Source organism: Anarhichas minor, unplaced genomic scaffold, assembly GCF_050575085.1.
Source record: "Anarhichas minor isolate MPS153535 unplaced genomic scaffold, ASM5057508v1 ptg000188l, whole genome shotgun sequence".
Lineage (NCBI taxonomy): Eukaryota > Metazoa > Chordata > Actinopteri > Perciformes > Anarhichadidae > Anarhichas > Anarhichas minor.
In genome coordinates, this window is record NW_027466634.1 from 45,828 (window position 1) to 65,423 (window position 19,596).

Genomic DNA, 19,596 nt, shown 5'->3' on the forward strand with positions numbered 1-19,596 from the left:
CCCTAAGCAGGCTAAGACGGTCTCGCGTGTATATTTTGGGGGGTGCGTTCGTTCCCTAGGTCAGAGGTTTCTGAACAAGACGTCTTCCAGTGCTTCACTCGGAGCTGGGAGGGGGTATCGGTTACGCAGCTAGGCTTTACACCTTAACACTATCATGCTCAAGGACAAAACTTTCTTACTGCAAAATAATTTTTCTAAGTTTGTTAATTCATATATCAAAAATTTGATAGAACTAGATGATAGTAATAAACCATTCTATCTAGTTTCTCATTATTTACTGAACAATTGTTTTTTCTTCATCTACACTGATTCTAAATGAATTGAATGTATTTGACATGGTATACTGGCCAATAAAGTTCACTGTTAAAGTGCCACATGTACTTTGGCTTCTTTGTCGTTTATGTTGTAAAATGATCTAAAAGCTTCTTTATGTTCTCACTAACATCAGCTTTTATTGTGAGATAAACAAATGATTTTCCAACTTTGTTCTTTTCAAATTCTTCTTACTTAAAACTTCTCGTCTTAGATTTGACCTAAAATTAAATTGCCTGAAACAAATCTACATCACAGTTCCCAAGCATGTTTAGTAACACACACCAGAAATACTATACATATTATAAAGCTGTGATAAATTATAACATAGTAGTTAAGACCTGTTAAGTGTGTTCACACAGGAGCCTTATGTTCTTGAAACTTTAAACAAGTAGGAAATTTCCAAACCATTTGTCAGTTTGTCCTGATAATGATTGCTCTTCATGTACAAACAGGTAAAGGTGTGTTGTTATTCATTTAGGATTAATGGTAATATAATGTATTATGATTGTTCATGCTTCAAACTGCCACTTACTGATGCAAGAACAAGGAACATGCAGACACACATGTAGGGACGGGCATCATTGATACTGCTTTTGGTCCAGAGGTTTATCACAACTCTTATCACTTCCTTTCTAATTACTGTCCAAGTAAAATAATAACTTAATACAACTTAAGTCACTATATGAACTTAAAAAAATAGAAAAAAAGAGGGATCACAAAGACAATAACATCAGCATCATTATATCAGGCCACCAGTAAACCTTTCAACAAGTAGCTGACCTTGTTTGCCTTCAGGTTCGTTTCTCTTCAGGATAAACTATTTGCATGAGTTTGTTTTTGTGCTTTGGTGAGTAATCTGCTGTTGATCTAAGGGAGTTATAAATGATGTGTACACACGATAGGAGGAATATCAGCGCACAAACAGATTCACTTTTTAGCTATACTATATATAATAATTATTAAGGTGATTATTGACGTTCAAGTACAAAACTTTCTTACTGTGAAATAATATTTTTTTCTAAGTGTGTTAATTCATATCAAAAATGTGATAGAACTAGATGATAGTAATAAACCAGCCTATCTGGTTTCTCATTATTTACTGAACAATTATGTTTTGACAAAATGAGCCCTGTTTTTAAAACTGTGCTTACGCAATCATAAAATAACTGTATAGCGCTTACATCCTGATTGATTAGTTGACAATCAAGCTATTAGGTGTTTGACCAGGTGGCACATGTATTGGCCAATTGGTCCATGGCTGTGGCTTTTGATTGGCAGTGTTTTAAAAGGACAAGTGACTTTATGTGAGAGTCCTGTGTCTCATGTAGTGAACTGTGTGCAGTGTGTGACAAAAAGTGTCACTTTGAAAAGCAGAAAATGTGTTTAGAGTTTTGGAGACTTGACCTTAGGTTTTGCTCTCACAGTGTTAGTCTCAGTAATTGTGCTTTATGTGTCATGTTAGTGTGTTAGCATTGAAAACAACTGTGATCACAGAAGTGGATTGTGTATTTGCAAATGTATTAATAAACACTGACTTTTACTTGTAACCATTTCTAACCTGGGTGCTGTGGCTCAGAGTTAAAGCTGGTTGTCTTTCAATCAAAAGATCAGCGGTTGGATCGGATCCTCCAGTCCATGTCCTAAATAACCCTAAATAAATGAATGTGATGAATGGGTGTGAATGATAATGGATCAAATGACACCTGTACAAATACAAGTCTATTTACCATTTATGAACCATGTCTAACCTGTTTATAACTTTGAGATAGTACTTTTCAGGTAGTTTGCATATAAAACATGACCTCTAAATGAATCTACATTTCAATAGCAAATACGTTTCTTTTGTGGTTCTCATGAGTTCAGTGTTTTCCTCTGAGTCTGTTGAAAGAAACCAGGTATCAGGCATCAATAAACTAGCTCAAATGGTCAGGATGGGTAATTAATCTGCTTGTTTTTCTCCTCTGAGTTGATCTTGGCCATGAGGTAAATTGAGGGTTTGTCACTCAGCACCATTAGTGACCTGGAGGTCATGCAAACAGTTTCTGGAAGAAGTTTATCAGTTAAAATTTTAAGGTTACAAATTCTATATCATAATTGTTATTGTCACGCATCAGTATTCTTCATCTTTCGTTGATTATCTGTACGAGCACCAGTAAGTTACAAATGATGTGTGCACACAATAAAAATTATTTTAACACACAAACGACTCCTCTGGAAAAAAACAACGACCCTAAAACTTCCTGATCGCTCCTCTGGGAAATTGTGATTGCAGCATACATATAAATATATTATATTAAAATATTAAAACAAGCACCGACTCTTACTTCCTCATATGAACCTGTTCAGGCCTTTGTCATTTGTTCTCGTCTTTCTGTTGCAGCAACTGTTAATCTCACCAAACCATGTGATCTCTGTCAGTGCAGTGAGGGGACAGTTAGTATAAAAGAGTCCAAAGTACCCAGAGCACCAGAGGAGTGGAATACATAGAGTTCAAAAGTGAAAAACTAAATGTAAGATTGTTCAATAATACTCTCATACTGTGGAGATAAATCAAAACATCTGTTCAGCAAAACATAGACTCTACTGCCCTCTGGTGTTCACAGCAAGAACAACTTATAGTGGGTGTATTATGTCCACATGCATGCACAACAAACAACTGATTGTATTATTTTATTGTATCAAGCAATGTGATTGATAAAGCACAAATTCCTTAAGATATTAAAACACAAGCGTCACAGCAGTATCAGATACAGTCATACCCATGGTAAATACATACTGCAAAATGTGCACTAGCAGTACAATAAATGTGGGCGCAGGCTAGTGTCACAGTCAAATTGAAGGATTTTGTATTTCAGATTTTTATCCTTTGAGCTTTGCAGTGAGTTTCAGCTCATTGTTCATCTGTCCGGCCACAACTTTACTGCTGTGGTTCACTCTCAGCGCTCTCAGAGCATCATCTTCGGCTGCAGCAGGAGCTGTTTTCAGATAAATAGCTCTTGAAACCCACTGTACACTACCTGCTCAGCACCAAACAGCAGACAGACAGTTAGCCAAACATTTGGCTTCATTTTTCACTGTAAACATTTCTAGCAACATATCCAAGATGTAGAAGAAACATATTTACAGTACAAGTGAGTATCCACTAACTGGACTTTATAAGATTTAGTGCACGATAGTGGACTTCTGGTATTGCCTGACCTGGCATTGTAGTCTCTCTCTCTCTCTCTCTCTCTCTCTCTCTCTCAATATATATATATATATATACAGTATATATATCCTATCTTCCTGTAGTTTTAACACTGGTGAAAATCAACTAAGAACATTTAACCCAAGTACAGTACTTTCAGTACTATTTTGAGGCACTGTTTCCTTTTTAAGTTACTTCGTACATCCAACTCCACTACATCTCAGAGGGGAATACTATACTTCATACACCAGCACACTTATCTGACAGCTGAAGTTAGTTACTTTTCAGAGTAAGATTTTACATTAAAATATTTGATAAACTCATAAAATGTAATGTTCAATATTAAAACAGTGGTTTCCAGCCTGTTAGGCTTGTGTCCCCCTTACACAACCGTTCCTCCCTTTAATGTTGCAGTTGTCAGTATTTAGTTCAACCGTAGAGGCATTTCTCTTCAAACATGTTGTTTAACAGTTTGAGGCTCAAAAAGGTAAATTATACATAATTTTACCCACACGATCTTGTGTCGACAATTTTCATAAGAACGAATAAAATAAATATATAATTAAGTAGGGAGATTCATCATGGGAGGAGTTTGAGAACAAGAAATCAACTTGGGGTCGGTCAACTTTTGACAACAAAGGACTCCTCCTCCCGCTTGAAACCTGCAGCACCCACATTGATCTACATCTATTGCCTACACGCTACAGGTAACCGTTGGAATTAATATTATGATGTTAAGGAAATCAAACACCGCGGGTGATTCTTATTGACATTTTCTCTTTTAATCTCTTATTGACCGTTTGAAAGCCGGAACATCTCCTCCGTGAATAACAAACAAAAGGCTGTAAAGTTACACGCTAGAATTTAATGAATGAAGTGCCCTTATCCCGACTTGATGAAAAGTTGGTACTCTTGGGGACAAACAACATATTGCCAGATATCTAACGCTACATGGGAGATTGCGTAAACGTAACGTATGCTGACGGCGACGCACCCTGCATTCGAGTATTTAAACAGGCCTGGTGCTGCAGTGGTTTATTCACAGAACCGGGTGGGTTAGGTAAAGTTGGAAAGATATTCAAAGATTTGGACTTCCCGGTTCAATAAATCGAAACGTTGCTAAAATACAAACGATACCTCTCTGTAACCGTAGTGAGGTAGACAACAAGCTACAACCTTAATTTAATTATAACGGTCCGTCTTTCGGGCTCCTCCGAGCTGGACAAACGGCATTGGTCTCAATGAGCGGCCGGATGCGAGACGAGTGCGCAGGGACCGTCTACAAAGTGCAATGCGGAAAATACATACTACAACAATATTCAATAGCTTCACAGTCATGCAATGTAATGTAACCAAAATCACTTATTTCACCAATTGGCTTCTCCTTGTTGTACTACCATTGTTACTTTGATAAAAAAAATGCTTTTGATTAATTATGGTGAATTTTTATTGGGAAATATTTTCAATAAATTCACTCTTATAGTGTAGTGTGACCAAAATCACTTCATACAACAATGGGCTCCTCCTTGTTGTACTACAACTGTTGTTTTGATACAAATGTGTTTTTAATACATTTGAGTGAATTATTATTGGAAATAATATTCAATAACTTTGAATCTTTGCTATTTCCTTGAGTCTGATAATAGAAGTTTCATAACTTATTTTCCTTCAGTGAAATGTAACTCTCCAAAGTTGCAGTGGTTGATTTAAAACATGATTATTTGTTTACCTTCCAGTTGCCATTCGTGGTCATGGATGATTTTGTTCGTAATAAATTAACTGAATGGAAGCTCAGCCAGTTGATACCAATATTTGAAGGTAAAGTATTACCATGCCTCTTTTTTTGGGCACATATTTTATACAGTGTTTATATGACCTAACAATACTGAAACGTATAAGCATCTACAGAACTAAAATAACTATGAAAAATGCTGCAATGTTGTTCTTCAGTACAATGCTGACATATTCTTGACAGACATCGTTTTAGGAAAATGGGATTGATCAGTTCTGACTAATCCTGGCAATTCTTCTTGTTAATTCCAGAACATGAAATTGACACAGAAAGTCTTTACCTTCTGAATGATCAACAAATCACAGAGTTGATCCCAAAAATGGGACCAAGGTCAAAATTAGAGGAGAGACTCAAGATGTTAAAGGTAACGTTCTGTACTGTGAACACAATATACACAAATACTGTATTTATAATTTATAGGAGCACAGACTTCTGTTTTCTTGACACATAATTGATAATAATATCTCATTAACAATAATAGCATGTGCTAGAATTTTAGGATTTATTTACTATTGTGGATTTGCAACTATTGTCATTCGTCACTAGAAGGAACAAAACACAGCAAATCCAGAAACAGTTGATTCATCTGCTGAAGTAAGTTGAATAAAGTTTCAAGCACTCAGGTATCATAAGGAATTTATTATAATTATATAGATCATATTTTCAATGTATGCTCAAACTTGTACTTGGCCACTTAGTATTGATTTAAGACACAAATGTTCATGTTCACCCTCAGGGTCGTCCATCCACCAGTGACACAAGTGATAAAGGTGAGACACACTTCATCTTATTGGTTACATGTAGTGTTCATTGAAGTTTTTTAAGGTGGTAATATCTTACTTTGACTAAGAAACTATATCGAGAACATGTTTAAATATTGTGAGAGACAGATGCAACAAACTTTTGTTTTTGCTTTTTTTTTCTAACAAAAAATATCCAAAAAGTAAAGAGAAAGTCAGATCTTCAGGGCGAGTCCAGCCAACGTCAACCACCAACTAAAAAACAAAGACTTGCCGACAAACCAGGATCAGACTCAGGTATTTATAATACTTTACAAATAATGGCAACCTACAACTTACTATAGGGTTAACGTTTTAATGTAATAACATTTTTACTTGGCTTACTTACATAGCAAATGTGTGTTTCTATATCTTGGCCACAGAAAATACTCTCATTTGCTGCCGTATGGCAGAGAAAGTTCCCTCATGCTCTCCTCATTGTGCATTACCGCTTACTTGATTCACTGGTTCATGGTTCCTGCTGAACAGTTCTTTACTTTCACTCTGACAGAAGAAATCATACTGTCTGATGTGAAAAACATCATGAGATGTGTCAGTCAGAAAATACCTCACGAAGACAACAAGCTCAACAAGTTCCTGATGTAAGTTTAAAGTTTATTAAAATTTCCATATTAATATGTTATACGGGCCTGGTTCCACTGCTGACCAGAGGCCAGTTTCACTAAGAGATTTAAGACTGATAGTGTTGAGCCAGACATCCAGTGAATTTGGTGGTCACAGATCAAGGTCACTGTGACCTCACAAAACACGTTTTTGATCATAACTGAAGAATTCAGCCAATTTCACACAAATGTCTAATAGGATAAAATGATGAAGTGATGACATTTTGGAAAGACATGGATGTAAACTGCAACTTGACTGTTTGTCTAAGGCAGGGGTCGGCAACCTGCGGCTCCGGAGCCGCATGCGGCTCTTCAGCCCCTCTGTTGCGGCTCCCTGACTCTACATCCACACTAATACGTTTCAAAACGATCTCCGTCCACACGGCGTTTCAGCATCGTTTTCTAGATGATCTCCATCCAGACATAAACGCCTGAAATCGAATAACACGTGACTATTCACGTACAGTGGGCATGCGGGTGGGTGCCGGTGTAAACAGGAAGTGGATTGGTTGCTCAAAGCCGCTAACGTGACTTCAGACGGCCGCTCCGTAGGTCTGATAACGCCGCTGGACACGCTGCTCGCTAATCGCTAATCGCTCCAATAACAGCTGCTTCCTCCGCAAACATGCAGACTTTAACTGGACAACAGCTGCTAGTAAAGACAACAAGGTCAGTAATACCTGACCGTAAATAAAAATGTTTTAATATTTTGTCAACTAAAATGTGCGTCACATCCTATTACACCTGTCAAGAGCCTTTCCCTGCAGGTGGCTAATCATGATTTGCAGACCCCCGCCCTCGGTAAACTATCAATGGCTAAATCCCAAAAAAGAAAAGTCACGGAGGAAAATAGAGAGTTTAATTCTGCGTGGACGTATTCATTTGCTTTCACTGCCAACGATGCTGGCTTACCTGTATGCTTGATATGTGCAAAAAATGTAATGTTGAAAGACACTTCCAGAACAAACACACAGCATTTGCTGAAAAGTGTCACGCTGGAGATGAGCGACAAAGAGCGATTTCTCAACTGCTGCAGCAAACTCTCCTCTTCATAAGAGTTTTATATTGTTCTAACAAGTGAAATAGCAACACAATGTCAAGAATTGCCTTTATTCTTGTTCTATATTTTCATAAATACAACAAACTATAGTATTTGTATAAATAATATAACTATATATACAACTTAAGCTGTGATATCAAATAGCTTTTGCGGCTCCAGACAAATTTTATTTGGTGGAAAATTGAGCAAAATGTCTCTTTGAATAGTAAAGGTTGCCAACCCCTGGTCTAAGGGATACAGTCGTGAGGTGAACATTTTAGTTAATTTACAACAAATTACTTCTACTGAAGATGGATCTCTTTCTGATTTTAACACATTCTTTCAGTGTTTTTATGTTTTTAAAACCAGTGAATTAACCCACACATAAACTCTTGTACAACAGGAAAAAAATCAGTGATTTGGAGACAGACAAGAGGGAGGTGGTCGGTGTCTTTGGCAAAACCGGGGCTGGAAAGAGCTATTTGATAAATGCTGTCATTGGAGTGAAGGATCTCCTGCCCTCTGGAAACTTCCGAGCATGTACCTCAGTCATGATTAAAGTGGAGGCTAACATGGAGGACTCATATGAGGCAAACATTGAGTTCATTACAAAAGAGGTAAAATGAGTTGAATATGTTTGTTTACTTGAAGCTATTTATAAAGGTATGCCATGTAATTTAACCAAGTTAAAGGTATTTTTTTAAATTCTATTTAGGAGTGGAAAGATGAGATGTGTTTCTCTAAAAATTTCCCTGGGAATAATGTGGATCAGGAAAGTAATCAGAAAGATGACGATGATCGTCCGGACATAGTTGAAAAGCTGTCAGCGCTGTATGGAGAAGACTGGAAAAAGAAATCTCCTGATGACCTCATAGATTGCAAATATTTCGAAGAGATCCCAGAAATTCTCTTTTCCAAGAGGAAGATTTTGACAGTCAAAACAGTAAGTAAGAGTAAAAATCTTGTATCACTTCATAAGAAGCCTTCTTGTCTGTCTGACAGAGGGAAATGTTATTGAGGTTTATGTAATATGCATGCTGCCTAGCCATTCCAGGTTGGTTTAGTTCAACGAATGTAAAAGTAAAATCAGTATGTGAAACTTTCTACTTTAAAACAGAGTGGCCTTGATGCACCTGTCCTCGATAACTACAAACCCATAGAAAATGTCCTCTTTATAGAAAAATCATAAAGAAGTTTGTATACCAGTAACTAAATATATTTATAGAACTGTTTTAACATCCAATCAGGATTTTTCCTCCGTCTTTGTGCCCAAACATTTTACATTAAGATTAAATGACATCTTGTATTATTAAATCTCAACACTGCTTTTGTTCACACTTTAGTTCAGCTGGTAATAGTAATAGTAATTATTTTATCTCAATCAGCAACCCAACTTCCCAGCAGGTTAGCATGACTTTTGGAGAACCAGTAACTAAACAGTGGGTGACTGTGGCCCAAGTGGATAGCGGGGCTGTCCTTCAATCAGATGATCAACGGTTCGAACTCCATCGCATGTCGATGTGTCCTTGAGCAAGACACTTAACCCCAAAATTACTCCTGTAGCTGTGCCTACGGTGTAGAAATGTGATAGAATCTGAATTGTAAGTTGCTTTGGATGAAAGCGTCTGCTAAATGATTGTAATGTAATTTAAACACAAGGATCAGTACTTGACCCCCGTCTATTTATGATCCCTTTTTATCTCTTTCACTGGTAGGCCGTGGTACCATCGACTCACTTTGTCACTGCATTGAAAAAATCAATGGCTTGAAATTGTTCTCTTGTTAAATACAGACAGAACTGAGGTGATTGTCTTTGGTGCCATTAATGAAAGATATAGAATTATTGCACATCTTGAATCTTTATCTGATTGATTTTAATATATATTTTTAGGACCACATTATGTTTCTTACATGCTCTATCCATATGAACCTTCATGTACACGTAATCATCAGACCGGGGTCTGCTGACTGTCAAAGGTCAACATGAAACACAGGGAAGCTGCATTATGCTACGATGATAAACATACTTGCTATGACCTAGATAATCTTAGGCACTGTCAAAATCTGATCGTCATCAATTTAAAACCTAATTGTCACCCAAAATTGCTCTTTTGTGTCCACTTCCGGTTTAGTATTTCATATTTATTGATCCAAATTTAGCTTTTTGCTTTTGTTGTTTCAATGATGGGGTAACTTAATTGCTCTTCTTTTATATATTTTCCTGTTTTAATTATTTTGTGCAATTTGTAAAGCAGTTTGAATTTGGAGTCTGTGCATATGAATGAAATATTCTTACGTTGCATTAATCTCATTTTATTATTTATTGCAGGCTGAAGAGCTATCTGCAGAATTAGTCAGATACACAAGAAGTAACCTAAAAGATGGAGAAGGTAAAGACATAAAGAGGTGGTATTGGCCACTAGTGAAGTGTGTGACTATCAAGGTGCCAAATAATGATCTTCTGAAGCACGTCACACTTGTGGATCTTCCTGGAAATGGGGACCGTAACAAGAGCAGGAACGAGATGTGGAAAAAGGTAATTCATCACATGCAATGCTGTTTAGTGTATTACTGTGTTATTTGCAAACTGTGACATCATGTTATTACAAAGTACTGATGACCATCATAATTAACTTGCTGTCATGTCCCTTCAGCTCGTTGGAAGTTGTTCCACTGTGTGGATCGTAACTGAAATGAATCGAGCTGCATCAGAGCGAGAAGCCTGGGAGATCCTGGAAAGTGCCTCTAGCTTCATGGGAAATGGTGGCCAGTGTCAGCACATTCACTTTATCTGCACCAAGTCTGATGTTACAAAACCAAAAGATCAGTAAGTGATTTAAGATGCCAAAAGTACATATACATATATATTAAAGGAACTGTGAGGACTTTTGAAGTGTTTATGAAACAGTGTCAATAATAATACTGATGTCTCTATATGACCTACATGAGAAAACAAGACCACCAGCGAGTAGATTGTCTATTTCTATAGAGTCATTCTTAATGCTTGTCATCGGTTTTATCAGTTCTTTCAAAGAAATTCCTTTAGAAATCAATAACTGCTCACACACTCAACACAACTAACTAAACTGAAATAGTAGTCTGTAACTTTGTCTCTATGGTTATAAATGACAGTTCTTTCCAGAAAACTTCCTATTAGATCACGGACCTGTAAAATAAAGTGATGCACGTTTCAGTATAAATGGTGGATTCGATAGTTACAGGTTCAAAGGAGATCATTTAGACTTTTATTGTGGATGCAAAAAAATAATTTGAGGTTTCAGTTCTCCAAATACTGTTTGAGGTGCAAAATAATGCAAATATTTTCATTTAGTTCAGCAGCTGGTGCTCGTGCTTTGATATTGAAAACAAACGATCAAGCCAAGAAAGAAGTGAGAGAAGAATTCAGCAAACTAAAGAAGGTTAAGGTGAGTTTTATAGACAGAAAGTATAACATAAAGATTGTCTACAACTCTAAGCATTCCTTAAAACCAAAACTTTTTCTTTTCAGAAACATTTCAGTGATCAAAGTCTCAAAGTGTTCACAGTGAGCTCCCACGAGTTTCTACAAAAAACCTATCTAGATCCAGACGACACTGGTAGGTGAAGTCTTCATATATGAGCACATTTAGATTTACTTTACTTTAATAAAACAAACAAGAATGACTAATTGGATTATGGCAATAAAATGTAAGTATGTTTTGTAACTATTTAAGATGCAAACTACATTTATTTTACAGAAATACCCAAACTTCAGAAAACTCTGCAGGATCTCAATGACTGTCACTCAGAGACGTTAAACTATGTGTCTGGAGCTCATGGGATTCTCTCTCTGATTCAAGGGGCCAGCCGTGGAGGAGGGGTAAGATCAAGAAATGTAATCTCTTTCTTTGTCTTCAATCATCCATGTGAAAATATGGTAAAGTCAAAGACAGACTACGTACATGTTATGCAGTGGTGTATAGTAACGAAGTAGAAATACTTCGTTACTGTACTTAAGTCGTTTTTTTGGATATCTGTACTTTACTTTACTACTTATATTTCTGATGACTTCTACTTTTACTTCACTACATTTTGCAAAGAAAACGGATACTTTTACTCCGATACATTTCCCCTGAAACCTTAGTTACTCGCTACAAAATCAAATCTATCTTTAGAAAAAAAATGAATCATGAGACGAACGTCGGGGACTGTGGTGGAACACAGACTGCAAGCAAGCAGCTTTGGCGAATCACGTGGACCTAGATGCGAGTTAAATCATTGGTTAATCACGTTAATGTGCAATTGTAAACAAGTGCTCTCAAAGCCGCGGTTTTTTGATTCCCAGTGATGCCCAGGATGCTAGCTAGCGAGCGACTAGCTACATGAGTAGACGATGACTGATTTCATGATGGAAGCACCTGCTACTCCCGCAACAAACGGCAGTGGTGACGAAGACCAACACCCGTGGCCATATTTGCGAGGAATGTTTTCTTATGTTGGAGTGAAAGATTCTTCGTACCGGATGAAGTGCCCCTCTTATGCTTACCGAAAGCTACCGAAATATTGGCATTCAAAAACTCCCCATCCAACCTCAGGAAACACATTGAGGTAAATTAAGATGAATCCCATGAGCCGCAACGTTAATGTTTAGTTATCATAATTAGCATAGACCTGTTAAGATATCTAGCAGTGTTTCCCACAGGATTGGAGTATATCTTTGGCGGGGGGGGGGGTTTGATCTTCTAATTTAGCTATATATAGTGTATGTTAGGCTAAAGTTCCCTAGCTATCGTAAATCAAATGAGACAATTAGTGTAGTAGACAGATCGCTAGCGAGTTAGTGAGCTGAGGAAGTGTTGACAGTTGTGAGATTTTGTTGATTTGAGTCAACAGCTATAATCATTGCAGCGCGTTAAGTTAGCTAACGTTAGCTAGCTAGCGTTAGCGTTAACTCTAACGTTAGCTAACTTAATTAGCTAGCGTTGGCGTTAACATTAAGTTAGCTACCGTTAAATTAGCTAGCGTTAACGTTAGCCACCACACCATAGGATTGACCGGAGCCGCGAGAGCGCAGCATTACGATTTGAACCGAGTCGGAGTTGGAGATGCATGCAAGTGGGGCTAGCTAAAGTTGTTATGCTTACAAAATGTCTTTCTCTCACTGTTTCAGAGAAAGCATGTACACCACCTTAAAAAATATGGAGAGCTGACATCAACAAAGAGAAAAAGGGCTCCTGAGACTCCCTCCACCAGCAAGCAGACCACATTAGTGAACACCTTGACTGTGTCTCAGAGGTCCATTGACAAAGCTGTCGTGAAGTATGTGGTTCAAGGGCTCCAGCCATTCTGTGTTGTTGAACAAGAACCATTTAGAGATTTTGTGAAGCAACTGCAGCCTAATGCAAAAATTATGACACGGCTGACCCTGCGCTCCATGATTGATGACGCCTCAAAGGGAATGAAGAAGGCGGTGACTGAGGCCATGAGGGGAGTTGACCATATCGCCACCACCACTGACTGCTGGTCTGTCAGAAGGCGGAGCTTCATTGGTGTTACTGCCCATTGGATTGACCCTGACAGTCTCAAAAGATGCTCAGCAGCCCTAGCCTGTAAACAACTGAGAGGTTCGCACACATTTGATGTGTTGGCAAACGCCCTGAATGACATCCATTCCGAGTTCGAAATTCGTGGGAAGATTCAGAGAACAACAACAGACAACGGCTCTAACTTCATAAAAGCTTTCCAAGTTTTTGGTGAAGATGAGAACAACAATGCAGTCGGAAGTGATGGTGATGCATCTCAACCAGGAGAGGATCAAGAGGATCAAGAGGGGGGTGAAGAAGTGGAGTTCGTTGATGTGTCAGCGCTTCTGAATGAAGATGATGGTTTGGAGTTCCAGCTCCCGAAGCACCAGCGCTGTGCTTGTCACCTACTCAACCTAATAGCTACGGTTGATGCCCAGAAAGCAACATCCACTGAGGCATACAAGAAAGTGTACCGTTCAACATTTGGCAAGTGTAATGCACTTTGGAACAAATGTGGAAGATCAACACTTGCAGCCGAAACTGTTGAAGATGCTTGCTCCCTCCAACTGCTGCGCCCGAATGCTACCAGGTGGAACTCCTTGTTCCTGGCAGTGGAAAGACTGCTGAGGATAATCAAAGACAAGGGAGAGGGGACCATCAGAGTCCTCTGCACAGACCTAAAGGTTCCGATGTAAGTAAGAATTATGCATGTTTTATTATTTCATCATAATTGAACATAATATCTTGAATATCTCTAGAACTGTGGATATGTTTCCCCACCCTTTCTTGGGCACTAATAACTGTTTCACATTGTATCCCAACTTCCACTTATCATTGATCCATTTTAGTTAATTACTCATCCAGCAATTTTTTTTTGAATCTCATGAAATGGTTATATAGTGTTATAAAACGGTGTTGTTGTTTTTGTTTTCATCACAGGTTCAATCCAGCTGAACTCGCATTCCTCACAGAGTATGCCGCTGTCATGAGCCCAGTCGCCCAGGCAACCAACATCTTGCAAGCAGAGGCAAATGCCCACATGGGGTGGCTACTTCCAACAATCAACCTGCTGACCGCCAAACTTGACAGAGTCAAGTTGCCATTGAAGTACTGCAAGCCTTTGGTGGATGCTCTACAGGTGGGAATAAAGAATCGTTTTGGCCACATGTCAGGAGACCCTGAGTTGATCGCAGCTGCGATTCTTCTTCCAAAATTCCGAACAACTTGGACAAAGGATGATGACACAATCAGAATGGGTAAGACAACATGGGGATAGTGAAAAATAAGTGTATGGGTGTACATTTTGACTCTTTGTAATATTGACAAATCAATTATGGATGCATGGACAGTGCATGAAACTAAATGTATAAACCTCAAATTAAAACAAACTATTTTGTACAAAACCTTAGGTTTGGGTCATGATATGTTAGAAAGTTGTATTAATCCTATCATTTATATTTTCACCCTCACTATATTTCAGGAATGGACTACATCAAGCAGCACATGGAAGAACCTTCCCTGCAGCTAGGTGATGCCACCAGGTCCAGTTCATCTGATGAAGATGACTTCTTCTCTGCCCTGCGGTCGTCTCAAGCACAAGACAGCACCAAACAACTGGATGGATACTTGGCCTGTTCAGCAGATCACATGCACTTGCTGAAATCCTTCCCAGCTGTGTGCAAGCTGTCTGTGTAGCTGAACACACCTCTACCTGCCTCAGCGGCCTGTGAAAGCCTATTTAGCATCGCAGGACTAGTCTTCAGCCCAAGAAGAGCGAGACTGAATTCTCGCAATTTTGAAAACCAACTTCTTTTGAAGATGAACAAGACATTTTTCAGTTTCCAGTAATGACTGGGTTGTTACTTTCGGTGCTGCTTTAGTATGGATCACAGCCAACCCTTATTTTCAACACAACTTCTTGTCCTTGTTCATGGTGCCACAGCACTTAAAAGAATAAACTTCATAATTCTCAAAATTCTGACCCTTTGCTTTTTTTATTAACAGCATTTACTTGTACTTTTACTTTCAATACTTAAGTACATTTAATATCAGAAAATTACTTTTGATACTTAAGTACAATAAATATCAGATACTTTAAGACTTTTACTCAAGTAGTATTCTAATAGGTGACTTTTTACTTTTACTGGAGTAGTTTTCCAGTAAGGTATCTTTACTTTTACTCAAGTATGGCTTTTGGGTACTTTATACACCACTGATGTTATGTCATCCATACATACAATTTTATCATCAGGTTAGTTGTTTTCCTGATTTTGTGTTGCTTCAGAGAGGCTGCATAATGACAGTAATTAAAGGATGGTCTAACTCAAAATCAACATTTTGTATGAATGTGAATTAATCAAGAAAACTCAGTCAAGTAGCAGAATGGTTTCATTGCTTTGAATACTGAATGTGTTGTTGTTGATTTCAGGATGACATGAAGACAGATATGTACAAAGTCCTTCAACAAAAGATGAGGAATGAACTTGATAAAGTCAGGAAACCAATGAAAACGACTTATCGGGCTTTTGAAAAGTGCCTCAGTGAGGGGGTTAAAAAATCGAAAAGTTCATGTGAAAACATCTTGGAGTCGGTGATAGATCCTGTACGTATTTGAATTATTACAACATCATTACAACGGATTTTGCACTTCATTTGAATGTCTTAAAAATGTTTCTGTTTTTTTTCAGGATACGTCAGGAAGTGGTTTCCACGGGACACTGAAGTGTATAGTAGAGCACGATGGCATCCACAAGACAACAAAGGGGGAAAAAATAAACCTCAATATGAAGTTATCTTCATGTCTGACTGAGAGCATTGATGAGGAATTCAAGAAGACCTTCCCGTAAGAAATTACTTAATAAAGACATAAAACCCTGAGCAGGCTAATTGTACAAACTATGGATAATGTCTAGAATTAACAGATTGTACATTATACAGTTATACAAGTTATGTGATTTAATGCATACATACAAATTACATTATTGAAATACAAACTTGTCAATGATGCGTTTATGAAACATTTTAACTTGTTAACATGTTTCAGAAATGAAGAAAAATGTGGACCTTTCAACGGAGTCCTCAATTCATTTTTACTTGACACGAAGATGATGAAAGAGAAGACAGAGTTCAAAGATGTCGAACTGCAACTGATATTTCTCAATACAGAGGTAAAAGAGGAGAATAGTACCGTTAGTCTTTATTAAGCTATTAGTCCAGGTCAGAAAGGCTTCAGCAGACATGAAGACTAAACTTTTGAGAATAAATTAAATAGATGTTTTAGCTGTTAACATATATACACTGTTTATGAAGAAGTCTATCAATACAGTAAAAATCAAGGCAAGGCAAGGCAAATTTATTTGTATAGCACATTTCAACAACAAGGTAATTCATTCAGTACAAACTGGAGACGCCCTTTGAAAAATGAACTGCTGCTGCAAAGCTGATGACCCTGACCATATTCATGACAACGTACTGGAGATTCTGAGGTGGTCTGACATTAGTAGGAAAAATATATACGTATATGTGCACCCTCACCTGGTCCTACTCTGAAAATCTGATTATATATTTTACTCCTTTTTCAGGTAAAGTCTGGGTGGGGGGGGGGGGGGGGATTCATATTTGTATATTATTACCTTAATTTTATTTAAAATATGTGGATCTACGATTCATATTCTCTCTTAGGAAGAACAGATTAAGACAAAACTCAACAAAATCATCCGCGAACGTAAGAAAACGATCTACAGCAGTCTGACGACAACAATTGAGACAAACATGCAGAAATGCTATGACGGTACGATAAAGATCATCACATATAAAACCTGACACTGTAAAAATGCACATTATTCATCATAATTGTGCAGAATGTAATTATAACCAAATTGAATTAACTAAAGTTTTCTGTTTTATTGTAGAAGCAAAACAAATGAATGGAACGGGCATGCTGAATAATATGAGGGACACTATTAGGAAGCACGTTCTTGATCCAAAAAACGTCATGTTTCAGGAAGCTAAAGCTGATATGTTGAAACAGCTGAGGGACTTGATGGTTTGTAACATTTTATAATGCTTCGTACGATGAGGAAATAGTAAAACATGTTGTGCTGCTTATCTTTATCTACAATTCTAGGTCATCATATATATAATCAAGTGGAATATGCCTCTTGTTGAATGCTGCTTTTGCTACTAACACACTGCAGGCCCTTTCAAACACATTCAGCTATTGTTATAAGACACATTTTGTGTGTGAGTGATAAAGATTTTTATGCTAATTTAGAATGACATCCTGAAAGATCTGGAAAATACAATGCAGAAATCAATCGAGCTATCGCTCAAGACAGATGGTGTCTCAATCCCAGGTAAAGACAACGTTACAAAATAATAATATGATGACACTAAAATTACTCAAAATATTTGATAGAAATTAATAGGTCAACAAATTTCAAAAGTGAACTTGATGTTAACATTATGTTTTTGTTTTTTAGACGTTACATCGGAGCTTCTGAAGGTGAATAAACACTACAAAGAACTGCAGGGAAGCCCAGATCAAGAACCACTAATTTGGTAAAACTGTCGTTAAAATATCTACATAATGCCTCCAGATTGAGCTGTTCTGAATAATGCTAACGATGCTTTTTATTACACTAGTGCTGATCCGCCCAGCCCGGCAGCTGCACAGCTGACAACCAACTGAAGAGCCCTGCATGCACGCTGGTTAGAGACGTGAGGCCTCTGGATTTGGTCTCAACCATTTTTGTCAACTCATCTTATCCAGGTTCTCTTTGAGTGTTGTTTTGATATGTACTTTGAATTAGCTTGTTGTGAAAGACATAGAAATTCTATATTTTCTATCTTTTGTAGGACATTTTTGCTTTTAAATGATTAATGATCAGATGCAGACAGAAAATGTGTGTGGGGTACAGGTCTTAGAGACCGGTCCACTATGATGTCCCAGATACATTTTGTTTTAATGATTTAACATTTTTTTCTTGATTTCTATACGTTTATAGTCCAATTTTAATTGACATTCCAATGATTTTATGGGTGTTTAACATAAATCCTGAACCTTGATCACAGTACGTACTGTATGTTTAATTTTCAAAGAATGATCTGACCGTCTTTCTATTGTTGAAGTGTCCACCAAGAATGTCCGAGACACACTACACCCTAGAAACCCATCTTTCTATTCTGCAATTAAAATAATTGATACACCAAATGATTAACACCTGAGGAGCGAGAGGCGAGACCCCAAAAAGCGTTAAGGCAGCATCCTGTGGTTTGAGCATCTGGCTGACACTTACACAATTTAGTCTTCTAGGCGTGTTGTAGATTCACACCTAAACTGGCATGTATGAAACATGACCCCTGTAACCTCGAGCCAGACAGGAGGTCCTATCTTAATGTGTTGTTTGTATTTCATACAAGTTGTTTATCCTCTATTGTCTTTCCATTGTCTATGATGAGTTACGATCTATTGTTTATTATCAAGCTAAGAGTTGTATTTTCAGATATCAATATACTCGTTACATGTAATCCCATATTGTTTAGGGATGGTTCAATGATTTTGATTTAATGTGTGACTTTCTATCATTTACCAAAATATAATCATACGTGCTTGTAGTGTTGACTGTTTGTTAAAACTAATGAAATAAGTGAACTTTTAGTGAACCCACTCTGACAGGATGATTGACAGTCACCAGGAGAGAAAGGCTGTGAACTCAGGAAACTAATCAGTTAGTTAGAGAGACATCCTGTTCAATGGGGCCTGTGTACTGGAACATCCTGCTTCAGGCCGTAAAGTTAGAGAAGCATAAGAAGTGCTTTATCTGTGTAACAGACACACCGATATATACATTTTATCCTTAAAGCGTAGAACATGGGAATATACAATAAGTAGTTCTTAATGTCTCAGAAGAAGAGGACATAGGTGCAGGCAGTCAGCTGCATGGATCACAAGTTCCCACTACACACCTTCCACAAAGGGGGGGTTGTTTACCCTAAAAAGTAGGTCTGTCAGAAGTGATAAGACTATTAGGACTGTTCCGTCCAATGATTTGAGAATGATCTGTTGTCTACCATATATGGACCTAGAGGTTGCAGGAAGCACCAAGGAGAAGCGTATATATAGGAGACAGCAAAGGATCGAGGCTTTTTGGCCTTTTTTGGATGACTTCTGGAGGGTTCATACTCTTGACATTTGACATTTTGTATTAACTTTTACATCGATTTTTTGGTATTCATTTTTGTTAATCTTTTTCTTTCCTTTCTGTAAAAAACAAATAAAACTGGTTTGTATTTTGTGCATTCCAACCAAAGTCCAGTGTTGCTCATCTCTGGTGGGGTCCTCTAGTCTCCTAAAGG

At 37.7% G+C, this 19,596-nt stretch overlaps 1 protein-coding gene across 3 annotated transcripts in view; it reads left to right on the forward strand.

Annotated features, from left to right (window-relative positions):
- The window catches only part of LOC142944090 (nuclear GTPase SLIP-GC-like), a 20,186-nt gene extending 636 nt beyond the window's left edge, over positions 1-19,550 (forward strand). Inside the window, exons 1-22 of one of the 3 annotated variants that reach the window (XM_076085593.1) lie at positions 525-4,209; positions 5,239-5,320; positions 5,546-5,658; positions 5,841-5,888; positions 6,031-6,064; positions 6,239-6,331; positions 6,585-6,675; positions 8,139-8,352; positions 8,451-8,678; positions 10,065-10,271; positions 10,390-10,562; positions 11,067-11,160; positions 11,244-11,331; positions 11,473-11,594; positions 15,668-15,841; positions 15,927-16,081; positions 16,283-16,406; positions 16,921-17,029; positions 17,151-17,284; positions 17,513-17,594; positions 17,721-17,799; positions 17,884-19,550. In XM_076085593.1, coding sequence (XP_075941708.1) covers positions 5,254-5,320; positions 5,546-5,658; positions 5,841-5,888; positions 6,031-6,064; positions 6,239-6,331; positions 6,585-6,675; positions 8,139-8,352; positions 8,451-8,678; positions 10,065-10,271; positions 10,390-10,562; positions 11,067-11,160; positions 11,244-11,331; positions 11,473-11,594; positions 15,668-15,841; positions 15,927-16,081; positions 16,283-16,406; positions 16,921-17,029; positions 17,151-17,284; positions 17,513-17,594; positions 17,721-17,799; positions 17,884-17,929 — 2,475 coding nt within the window. In that variant the 5' untranslated portion in view covers positions 525-4,209; positions 5,239-5,253 and the 3' untranslated portion in view covers positions 17,930-19,550. Of the gene's footprint in view, positions 1-524; positions 4,210-5,238; positions 5,321-5,545; positions 5,659-5,840; positions 5,889-6,030; positions 6,065-6,238; positions 6,332-6,584; positions 6,676-8,138; positions 8,353-8,450; positions 8,679-10,064; positions 10,272-10,389; positions 10,563-11,066; positions 11,161-11,243; positions 11,332-11,472; positions 11,595-12,884; positions 13,931-14,178; positions 14,496-14,719; positions 15,842-15,926; positions 16,082-16,282; positions 16,407-16,920; positions 17,030-17,150; positions 17,285-17,512; positions 17,595-17,720; positions 17,800-17,883 lie in introns of those variants that run through there. The other 2 variants (XM_076085590.1, XM_076085592.1) reach the window with 2 other exon arrangements.
- The last annotated feature ends 46 nt before the right edge of the window (positions 19,551-19,596 follow it).